The sequence below is a fragment of the Aphelocoma coerulescens genome, chromosome 2 (assembly GCF_041296385.1).
Source record: "Aphelocoma coerulescens isolate FSJ_1873_10779 chromosome 2, UR_Acoe_1.0, whole genome shotgun sequence".
NCBI classification, from domain to species: Eukaryota; Metazoa; Chordata; class Aves; order Passeriformes; family Corvidae; genus Aphelocoma; species Aphelocoma coerulescens.
The window spans coordinates 55,029,446-55,041,637 of NC_091015.1; the positions used below are offsets into that span (position 1 = coordinate 55,029,446).

Consider the following 12,192-nt stretch of genomic DNA (forward strand, 5'->3'; position numbering starts at 1 on the left):
CGTCCCCGCCGGACCCCGAGGGGCGGAGCGAGAGCCCGGGCACGGCGGCATCCTCCGGCGCGGCCATCGCCGGCTGCTCCATGGAGAAGCGGGGCCCGGTGCTGCACATCGTGGTGGTGGGCTTCCACCACAAGAAGGGCTGCCAGGTGAGGGGGCGCGGTTGTCCCTCGACTCCCGCCGGTCCGCTCCTGCGCTTCCTCCCGGCCCTCCCCCGGTCCCCTCCCCCGCGCCGAGCGGCGCCTGCCCGGCTGCGGGAGCTGCTGCGGGAGGGGCGCGTCCGGCGGGGCCGAGGGGCTTCGCTCCAGTCAGGGGGCGGTGAAGGAGGCGCTGGGAGCCGGCGAGGCTCCTCTTGGCCGCCTCCTCCCCCGGCCGGGGGATGCCTGGCTGGGCCGTGACTGGGCTCGCCCCGGGCAGTTCGTGGTCATGGAGCTGCCTCCATTCCCGCCCCGCCTCGGCGCTCCCGCCGGGAGCGAGGCGGAGCGAGGGCTGGCGGGGCGAGCTCCTGGGATTGAGGGGCGACAGCGCACACCGTGGCACCGTATCTGTTTCGAGTTGTGCGTGCTTAATGCGTTCAGACAGAGTTCTGAGGAAAAAAAACCCAAATGATGTTTTAGTCTACCTTCCTCTCTGCCTGCCGGCCCAGCAGTGAGTGCTCACAGGTGCATCTTGTACCAAACTGCCCCAGGGGAACAAGCCCACCCTGGATTTAAGTTTTCTTTGCCTGTCTCTTCCCTGCTTTCATAAATGCTTGACTGCTTCGTGTAGCCTGTAAGGTAGAAGGATTTTATGTCATGTATTTCATAGCTGTTTTATGCTCTGATTGTTTTAATTCTCTTTTAACCCTTGAAGCAGGAGATGCGGTTGCCCAGCTGGGCTGCCCACAAAATTGCTTTGCTGTGACAAGAGCAGATAGACATAATGTTGGATTTCCAGTGAATCTGTTTCCATAGTAAGTTCTTGGCCTTTATAAAAATTGCCAAGACCCTAATGGATGCTATGGTTATTGTTATACAGGAGTTGATCTGACATAAATACCTTCCATACAAGTTATTTGAGAATTAAATTATTGCTTCAGAAAAAAATCCAAGCACAATATCTCAGAGGCTAAGGTGCAATAACTCAATTTCTGAAAGATGTGCATGGTTTTCTAATGCATCCTCTCTCCTCAGGGTGTCTGGGGACTGTTCACATATGGATGTTCACAGGATCAGTTCCTGTGAAGTAGTTAGATCATCTGGGTTGTGAGGTTTGTGATATTTATCAGGCACCTTCTTGTCAAACACTGTTAAAAGGTGAGCCTTAGTTGTGTATCTGTAGGAGGAGGAGCATATTTTTGCCCTCTCCTTGTTGTTGGCCTCTTGGAAAAGACTTAGGCTTTTGATTCTTCTGTTTCTTCTCTTCTTCTGGAGTGTGTATTTATTTTCTTGTACATTAAGCAGTGTTGATGCAAAGAAAAAAAAAACAAACAAAAAACCCAAACAACCCCCCAAACTACAAATTAGTAGCAGTGAATTTTATTTCGTTGCCAGTAAAATGTTTGTAGAAGTGCATTTTGAGGTGTTGTCAAAAATTAGGTCGGATATCTCTGAACTGAAGCTTTCTTTATCTCAAGAAATGACCTGGAGGAGCTGGAGAGGAAGGCAGTTTGGGAAAGGGACAGGGTAGCTGAGTCACAGGGAGAAGAACTGCAGGAATAGAATGACAGTCAGTAGAACCACAACCAGCAAGGCTGCCCAAGGGAAAGCTAAACAGAAATCTAATTTTAAATGTGTCCTACCTCTGACTTAGCATATTTTTTACTGAACTATGGAAAACGTTTCCTGAAAGAACTGGAGGCGAGGAGCTGCACAGCTATAGCCTAATGAGTTTGACATCAGTCGTATGCAAGACTCTAGAGAATTTTTGGAGGGAAGAATTAATTAACAACATGAAACTAAGTAGACTGAGTCCTATGTGCATTCGCTAAAGATAGATCATGCCTGACTGACCTGCATCTTTTATAAGAATAAGTGATTGAATTCCTTTCTCTGTGAAAGAAATGGAGTAGCTCTAGTCTGCTGGGAACTTGATAATGGATCACACTTATTTTTAAGGTAGAGATACAGGAGAATTAGTGCAAGAGCTGGTACTTGGCTAAAGAGTAGTATGAAGGAGAGGAAGCAGAATCAGGTTTGAGTCAGAAGAGGAACTATTGGTTTGAAAGGTACTTGCAAGAAGTGTTTGTCGAGATTGAAAGTGGTGCTGGTATTGTTTACACCATAAAATTGAACTATGATAAGCAAACTTGAGGAATCAGTGTTTCTAAGGAAAACTGGAAAGTCATGCAAGAGCTGGACAACAAGGAATGCTGGATTTATAGAAATGGGGTGCATGATGAAGTTATGCAATAGGAATGAATAATAACTATAAGCTTGGGAATTGACATGAGGAAATGTCTGGAAGAGAAATGAGACTGCATGTGATCAAGGCTAAGTCACCAAAGCAGTGTGATTTGAGGACAAGAATGACAATGAATGTAAAACTATCATGTGATGTTTATCGATGCATATAAATTCTGATCCACTTTTCAGAAAAAGGGATTCAGATTCTCTCTTCCAGAATTGGATAAGATAGTTCCTGGGCAGTCTGTATTCAAGGAGAACGTTAGAAGAGCTTCCCTAAACAGGCGAACAAAGTAGACTTTGAGGCTGTATTCACCTCTGTAAGTACAGGAACGTTCTTCCCTTTTTCTCTCCTGCCTCTTCAGTACTGGAAAGCAGAGGCAGTTGTGTGGTAAGCTGAAATGGGGAACTGACGTGACCAAAAAGCAAGCCTTGTTTTGATGGGTTGCTTTTGAGGTAGTTGTTTCACAGGTTCTGTTTGCCAGGTGGACAGCTGCAGAGGACAGATACATGGGCACAAGGAGAAGACCAGTGAGGGTGAATCACCTCTCTTGACCTGCTGGCCACATTCCTTTTGATGCAGCCCACGATGTGGTTGGCTTTCTGGGCTGCAAGTGCATATTGCCGGCTCGTGTTGAGTTTTTCATCAACCATCACCTCCAAATCCTTCTCTGCAGGGCTGCTCTCAATGACCTTTAAAGTATCTATAATGGTCTTTGAGGTATTCATTGAAACGCTGCATTACATGTAGTTATATTCCAAGAAACTGTTGGAAAGTTAAAAGTGAGGAGGATAAAACAGCCATTTAATCTAAGTGAGTGTTGGTACAAGAACTAGTGAATATGAACTGTCTGAGGATGTGCTGCATACCTGAAACTGACACGTGGAAAAGCAAAGGTCCAAAAGCAGTGCTCAAGTGGACATCATTCAGAGTGAATTTGGAAAGCTTGAGAGATCATAGACGTAGGCTGCCTGTCCTAACAGGAATCAACGTGGTTTGCCTGAGAAGGCTCCTTTCAATTTCTGTTCCCACCTCTTTTTTCTGTAGTCTTACTAGGAAATGCATGTGGAGTTGGGATTTTCTATGGATTTCTTGATGCAAGGTTCTTTCATTAGCTACCATTGCTTCTGAAGCTTCATCCCTTGAAATGTACAGCTCTTCCTGTTGATTAACTTATAGGATAAGAAATGTGTAACATGCAAAAGACTTTGATGTGCAGTTTGGAAAGGTATAGAAATATCTTTTTCTTTCACAGACTTGAAAAACAATCCATATGCATTTATTTTTGAAACAGAAGGAGAGTCAGAGAATCTCTTTCTATGTGCCTTTGGATTGGGAATATGAGCGCCACAATTGTTCCTCATGCTCCTTCCAAGGGCTGACTATTTAACTGGGGGTCCTTTTGCTGGAATATAAGAAAAAAGTGAGGTTTTGCCGTATGTACATAGCTTAGTCTGGGGATCCAGTTTCCCAGGCAATTGTTAGAAGCTGGGGAGTTGCCAGTCACTATCATGAAGGCTTTGTGTTATCTGAAAACTAAAGCACTGAAAATTGTGGACACATTGAGAGGAGTTTTCTCTAGCAAGTATGGAGTAAACTTTTGGAGAACCTGCAGGCCTTTGTTTGTCTACATGAGCAGATTGCCATCCTGTTTCTCTAGGCCCCTTAGTTACTGAGTTGAACTGTGAATCCGAGGAGATATGCAAGAAGTGCTGGTTGCTGTCTCTTTTTGCTAAGGATTAGAGGTAGTTATGGCAGTGTCCAGAGAATGGGAGGAGAAACTTGGCTGCAAACTGCTAGGTCCACCTAGTATTTGACACACTTTCAACAGGCCCATTAAGGAAGGGAATGGCAATTGGCAGGAAGCAGGCATGGTGACTGGTTTCTTGGCTTTGTACGCTCTGGCTGACTTATTATGGGAACCTTGCTCAGTGAGTCATTAAATAGTAAATGTCCCACAGTGGGCAGAAATCATGGGCAGTATGCACTCAATCATGATTTTCATGCGTCTGAAATGAAATGACAAACATGAAAAATTCCTTTTTTGATCCCTCTTTGCTATGGATAAGAGGAGTGGCCTCAGGAAAAAGTAACAGCAAGCGCAGTGTAGTAGCTCAAACTCTTTCCCATTAATGTAACACCCACAATTTTGGTGCAGTAGGAGTTCCACACACTTCTCAGGCTCTGCAGAACTCAAGGCACAAAAGCATTGGGGCACAAAGTGGCAATAAGGGAAATCTGCCGCAGAAATGGTCTGATGTGTTTTGGAGTGTCTGTAGCTACTCAACTCATTACCTACTGCATCAGGTTATGTTGATCTGCTTCAGTGTAGGGTGGTAAGACTTGGACTTCAGGGCCATTTGTGCCTCTGTTCTGGAGCAGCTGATAACACATTCCTCAGTAGTTTTGAGGAACTGTAGTAGTGAGTGACTAGTGATTTCAGAGCAAAAAAGGGGAAAGCTTTTTTTCAGAATCATGAAACACTTTCTCTCAATACAAGTGACTGATAAAGCACTTAATTTGCCTTACAACACTTTAAGTTTTGAAAGCATTAACTGGTGTGGAAGGTCCTTACCTACCTTATAAAAGAAGTCTCTGGCAAATATGTAACCCGAACAGACCTTGACTAGCGGATGCAAGTTGTGTTGAAAATACGGGGAAAGACCTTTACTTTATAGTGAAGGTATAAGACTGAAAGTCCTGAGGTGCAGTTCTCCAGTAATGATTATGTGTGCTGTGACCGTCGCTTGAGCTCTGTCTCCAAGTTTTATTTGCATTGGGAAGCAGAGAGATAATAGTCTCTGAGGGTGTAGGAAGGCTTAAAATATCACAAGTACTCTAGAAATAATTCATTTTGAAGGCAGAGTTAAAATGAGAACTGGTGTATTTATAAAGGAGAGGACGGAAACATTTCAGCAAAGCTGGAAAAACTTGGGGGTAGGAGAGCTAGGCACAAGTCCCTGTAAACCCCCTGGCTGGTTGCTGACAAAGTGCATGGTCCTTTTCGTGATGCAACGCCTGACCTGCCACAACAATCCCCACCTTCTCCTGATGCTGCAAGGCTTCTAAGATAATCACATCTGAGTGAACTTGGGCCCTGGGTCACCACCAGTGAGGCCACACAGAATTAATTCACTTCATCTGGGGCAAGGCCCAGCTTTTCTGCGCTTGGTGTCCTGAGCAGTTGTGCACATCACTGCTGACCTTGGGCAGCAGGTGACCATTGTCTCATGTATCCTCTAAAGAGCTTAAAATTATTCCACATTACTCTTGGCTCTCTTTAACGTATGCATTTCTTACTGTGTTGTGGAAAAAAAATCAAATTGTGAGTGGTAGGGAAGGTGAGGAAGTGTGTCCTGGAATGCTCACACTGCGGATCAATTTTGTTTGCCTTTGTTTGATCTGTGAAATGATGGCAGTGTATCTTGACCCACTTCTCTGTACTTCTGTGGAGGATGACATTTCAAACTCCCACAGAGATGGGAGTGGATTACTGTAAATACCAAAAGGCATATTTCCATGGAATCCCAAAGTTTGCCATAAGGATCTCCAAGGTAGTGACCTTTATAATGTAAATGTGATGCCTGCTTTCTCAAAGTAGAGTCTGAGTGCTTGTCTGTGTGAGACTGTTTTTGTGTGGACTGTGCTTGAAGACCAATCCCCCTCTTTTGCCTGACCAAGGGTTTTCTTTCTGGCATGAAAAGGAAACCTAAGATCAGGAGTGAAATGGCTGATAATCAGTTTAAGAGAAGGGCCTGAATACAGTCTTTGAGAGGGAAGAATGCCCTTTAATTCTTCCCTTCCTGAATTGTGTATGTGATCTTCATTTGAGGGCTTCAAATACTTGAACTCTGGAAGATGGTGCTTGTTGTGGTCTGCAGAAATCAGCACCTGACATGGCCTGAGCAGTCTGTGCACATGGCCTGTTTCACTTGTGCATAGGAAGCAGGTGTCTTTAAGCAGAAATGTTGACAACTTAGGCTTGATTTTGCAGAATTAGGAGATGTCTAAGGAATGAGCAAGGTCAGCCTGCACTTTTTATCAGCTCTTGAGAACTGCCTACGTTGCCAGGTCTCTTGATTGCAGAACGTTTTTTCAAGAGGGAAATACTGAAGTTGTTCTCTTCCATAGATTCCATGGGTGAGAAGTTTCAGGGGAACACTTCCAACCTGTCTTAGTCCCTGTTTTGTTTGCTGCCTTTCTTCTAAGATTCTGCTTTACTGGATAATTACTTTTTTCTCTTTTTGATCTTTGTCATTCCTGTAGTTGCTGTGATCCTCTTAGATGTGCTTGATGCTCTTAAACATGTGAATGAAGTGTATACTTTGTTGTCTTTAAATTCCTTGTGTCTTTGTTTTGGGGGAGCACAGTAGGCAGGTATTATGGAATAGGTAAGCTCATCTAGTGATTAAACAAGATCTTGTTAATGGTACAACAGAAATAAAAATAAGTTGAAAAGGAACTAGACTGGAATCAAGCTGAAGTGCTTTATTCCTGTTTCTGTTGATGATAACCTGTAAACATTAGCACAGTTCCTTTGGTTTTGTTCCCTGCTTGAATAATATTAAAGCACTTTAAAGGACCATTATGAGCATGAAATCTTCTAATAAAGTTAATCATAGCATACATCAAGTATGAAAGATTAGTCTTTTGTCTAAAATATGTGGATTTTATGCTCAACAGGTTGTAACTTTTAAAGAAGCTTTTAGCTTTTATTTGTAAGGCTACTCTAATTGGCATGGGGTGCTAGTAATTTTAAATACACAATGAGTTGCTGAGTACACATGTACTTCTGTAAACAATACTGAAGATTCTGATCTCTTATGTAGAGTTAATGATGAGTTCTATTTTCTGCATGTCTGTTTAATCCACTTACATTTTATTTAGTGCTCATTGTTCAAGAAAAACTTCGGGGTATGGTTGAGTTGTTTGTTTCTTTGTTTTGTTTCTTTGTTTAGTTTTTCAAAGAGCCCTGTACTTCGATAATCTTGCAGTCACTTCTGTGAAGACCTGCCCGGGAAGTAAAGTATTCCATACTGAAGGAAGGATTCCATACTGGATATTTTTTCCATAGTTGCCTTGATGTGCAAGCTGAGAGAAGGTTCCTAAATATCCATTTGCAGTTATATAATGCTTCCCATGGTCGTCATAGTTAGCTTTCATCTTATGATTTGTCTGTTCTTTGTATGTGTCATAACATCTGAATAGTTATTTAAATATCCTGTGCCAGGAATCTTGGCCTTTCTCTTGAATAAATGAATGAATGCTAAATCAATAAAACATGTATTTCTGTACTTCCATTGCCTCTTTCATTTACCTATTTCAGAATGTTTTCAAATAATGACTCAGGCTCCTGGCAACATAATTTGCATACATATAGAGTAGAGGGAGGTTCAAAGCTGTAAAATCACTGAACAGAGGTCACTCCAGCTGGAGTAAATTGGAACTTGCAAGACTCAACTTTGGGTTCCCTGTCCTAATATTGCCTTACTTGGTCATCTGTGCCTAATTTTGGTAATCCATCTCATAGCTTGTATGAGGTGCTGAATTAATACACCTAGGCAGCATGCTGTCTCATGCTGTTTCTAACAGCAAAGAAAGCTGTGGGCACAGAATGTGAACGGAAATTCCTTGCCTGCCCCAGCATGCTGGGGGGCAGGACACGGGGCTTCCTGCCGGCTTCCTTGGGGTTAGTGAGAGGCAGAGCGTGTTCTGTACTTCATTATCTTACTGTGTTTGTGCAGCTTCTCAGCCTCATACGTAGTAGTGAGCTAGATTTGCTGGCTCTCAGGAGTAATTCTGATGTTGAAACGTGTAAGGAAGGGGCAAATTCGCTAAGAGCAGTTCTGGGCCCATCATATGTCCCGAGGCAAAGAGTCTGAGTGCTTGTTGGCTCGTAAGACCGAGTGATGGCTCGCTTGGACTGCGTTGGTTCAGCAGTAGATGCTGGATGAATGACACACCATGGCTATTTCTAGATCGATGAGTAAAAGTGCTTAGAAGCATGCCTGCTGTCCTGGTCCTCTACTTCCCCAGGGGAAGGTGGATTCAGTGGTATCATTTGTCAACTTGTTGCCGGCTCCTTCCTATTGGGAAGCCGGGCGTGGAGCAGAGCTGGGGGAAAGGCTGAGTCTCGCCTGTGAGGTCTGGGTGCTGTCCCTGGAGGGGGGAAATGCCACAGTCCTTGTAGCTGGGTGTGCTCATTAAGAGCCCACGGGCACCAAGATGGACATTAAGAGCTGATCTGTGGGTGAACAATTGGCTGCTGCTGACGGCAGTCGGCACTGGCTGCTGCGTTGGACAGACATCTCTGTTAGGGGTGGAGATTAGGGTGCCCTCGCTTGTTTAATGCGGGCAACTGCTCTCTCTTGCCAGAATTCTTCCTATATGAATTCTAACTTGCTTTCTGTAATGGTACGAATCTTGTCTTGACGGCACGGAATTCCCTAGCAAGTCCCCTTGGCTGGAATGGTTGCAGTAGTATTAAGTTCCTTTTCTGGGAGGAGCTTGGGGGGTTTTTTTGTTGTTTACTTTCTTCAGAGAGACTGATAAGAGCCAAAGTTCCAAAGCACAGGAGTTATGTAGGGCTTGAACTCTATAACAATAAAAATAAAGTGTTAAATAATTGGAAAGAGTGTCTAGAATGCATGCTAGCATGACTTTGAAAACAAATATCTTTGTGTTTCAGGTTATTTTATCTTTTAAGGGCCTCGGTAAGAGTCAGAACTATTAACATAGTGTTTTTGAAGCAAACTTGAATGTTGATACTGTGCATACAAATGGTGCCTTAGAACTTGTGTAAGTGGCTACTCTATGGCTTTAGCAATATGGGAATGTGAGGAAGTACCAGTTTCAGGAGCTGAAAGGATAGAAACAACTACGCTCTGCCTCCTTGTAATACAGGGATTTATTTTGCTGTTGCTATTTGCATATGTAGTATATTTTAAAATATATTTAAATACATATGTATCATATGTATTCTTCATATATATTTTTGTATGCATTTATACATAGTTGTTACAAATATTCATATTTATATAAATGTATAATATATATTTAAAACTCTGCTGTTAGAGGTCATTATATTACTGCATAGGCATTATTGTTGTGTGTGTGGGCTCTTCAGCTTGCAGATCCTGATCTGTTGGTTCTGCCATGCAAAAAAGGGGAAAGTTTGTCATTTATGTTCAATTGTTATTTGAATAATAAATTGTTCTTAGTGCTGAAAGACAAACAATGCTCTTAGATTTTCATTTGGCTGCATGCTGCTGTTGTTATGGTGATTCAAATAAGATCATTAGTGTGCTGGTCTTCTCTGGGTCTGGCTATGCTAGGATTATTAAATCAGGAAAACTGATTTTAGAAATCCCTACTTTGAGTGAAGAACAAATACTGACTTATTTGTAAAGAGGTATCAAGTTTTAGGTTTAATTTTCATCTGCTGGGGTTTTTTTTTTGATTGCTGCTGCTTAGAGTTGTACTCTATTTAGCATATTTCTGCCTTTCTTTCTTAGAGAGGAAGGGTTGGTATCCTTGAAATTACATGTGTTGTAATGATTTATGAAGGGAAAAGATTTTCTAAATAGAAATGTAATTAGTGGGTTTTGCTGATCTCCTTTTCTTCATTTAAAGCTGTTATCCTACCTATTTGTTGCAGTAGAAGCAATGGGAGAGATCATCAAAGCAATTTTTAGGGTATGCTTCCTGTAAATTAGATTCTGTAACTTCCTGAAAGCATCCTTAGTCTTTAACATAATACTCACTCTAAATATTTGAGATTTTTTTTTGAGATTAAATAATGTCTCCGTTGTACCAATGCAAAAACTTCCTCAGCTCCAGATGTTTTTTCATATCTAATCTGAAGAGAAATCTTCCAAAATACCTGTTACACTAAAGAGGAGAGTTTATATTGTGACTGTAATTCAAACATGATAGTAGATGAAGTGGGAAGCAGGGGAAGGATGGGAAGGTTATACTGACTTGCCAGCACATCTTAAATTATCACTGTTTAGTGCTCACTGGGGATCTTACTTTGATTAACAATTAAGCACTTTTCACAGATAAGGAGAACAACCTTACCTGAGTGTAAAATTAATGCCAACTACCTGTCTAATGTCCGAGTGCGATAGTTTAGGTGGACATGCACGTACATTTGGAAATCCCTCTTTTATCAGTGTCCTTTTTTATCCTCTCTTCTGATTGTGTACTTGTAATTTAGTAGAAGATACTGTCAATGCATTTTTCTTAAAGAAAAACTATCATTAATTCTTAGATGTATGAACTGAAATGCATTTTTCCTTGCTTGCTCTTATGTTTTCTTACTGTGACTTAATGAATGTGTAGTAAATTTATTCTGGCTAGGAAGTGCCTTAAAGACAAGGAACAAAAACAGATTGCCTGGATTTTTTTTCCTCCACAACTTGGAGGAAATTGTGTGTTCATTGGTGCTTTGCATCCTTACTGTTAGATTCTATACAAACTGCATATTAAAGATTAGTTATTGCTGCAGAATCCCAGAAAAATCAAAAATGTTAGTTCCAGAAATAAGTAGTTTTTTAAAAATATATTTTAACTTGATAATTCACAAGAGTTGAAGTATTTTGTGTAGCGAAGAGCACAGTTAATAATTTCTACCCTAAATCTCAAGACAATATTCTGTATTGTTTTTAATTCTGAAATCCATCAGGACCTATTGCTTGCAGAACATGACAGTCTGAACAGGAAAAAAGCATTGCCATCAAAACCCCTTGACAGGCGTGAGCAGTATTTCCAGCTGGAATGAAGATCCCTGACATTTGAAAGAGTAAGAAATACATGGAGATACTAATTCATGTTTTATGTAGTTTATTTTGAAGTCTCCCAGGAGTTCAGCTTTGAATTTTAATTTCATTTTGTTCATTTAATTCAACTGAGGAGACACGAACCTGTAAAATTTTGACTCAGCTCTGAAAACGTGTGTATTTCTTTGTTCCTGTTGACTACTGAGCTTTATGAAAAGATTTTATTTCTCATATTTGTGGGCATTTTTGTAATGATACATATATTAATGACATACAGGGACATTTAAGTACATCCTTATGCATGCACATGCATATATGGATGAATTTACATAAAAAGCCATTATATTTAAATTAAAAATGAGCTCCTCTTTCTTCATTCTGTGAAGAGGGTGAAAAGGAGATGTGAGACAGGTCTCTTCAGTAGTCCCATATCTTCCCCCTGTCATGGCTTATTTTGGTTTTAAGGTGGAAAATGATAAGAAAACAACTTTTTAAGTTGCCCTCCCTAGGAGCAGTACACTGTAGTTTGCACGTCCAGGCTGGGAAGAGGTTTTTGCTGAGACTCCAGTTGTTTGAAAACTCAGAAGTGATAGAACTGAGATTCTGTTTACTCCATTATTGCCACCTTTATCCATGTGCACTGCTCAGTTTCATAATTTGCAAGAACTGTGAGGTTTTAGCCATTTTTTTAAGGCTGCTCAATATTCTTATAATACTTTGTTTTTGAAATAATGGTTTCTTTCCGTACAAAGGATTCCTAACTGCAATTGATGCAAATCTGCAAATTAAGCTGGAGAAATGAAGCAGAACATCTAGAGGGTGGGGAACAGTTAGGGTGAGTTTCATCTGCGTTAAGTCAGTCATCTACAAGTTAGGCTTAGAGCCAGCTCTCTTCAGAGGTGGTGGAAAGAAACAGATCAGATGAATCATCCTCTGCAGGTGTGTCTGTTTTCTCTGACTATGCGGAACGCTTAGGAAAACTGCCTCGGACATCTTGCTTTTTGACACATAGTCAGCTGACATGAATCCC

At 41.6% G+C, this 12,192-nt stretch overlaps 1 protein-coding gene across 1 annotated transcript in view; it reads left to right on the forward strand.

Annotated features, from left to right (window-relative positions):
- The first annotated feature begins 13 nt into the window (after positions 1-13).
- The window catches only part of AVL9 (AVL9 cell migration associated), a 41,599-nt gene continuing 29,420 nt past the window's right edge, over positions 14-12,192 (forward strand). Inside the window, exon 1 of the mRNA XM_069007558.1 lies at positions 14-146. Within this exon, the coding sequence (XP_068863659.1) occupies positions 81-146 (66 nt within the window). The 5' untranslated portion in view covers positions 14-80. The remainder of the gene's footprint in view (positions 147-12,192) is intronic.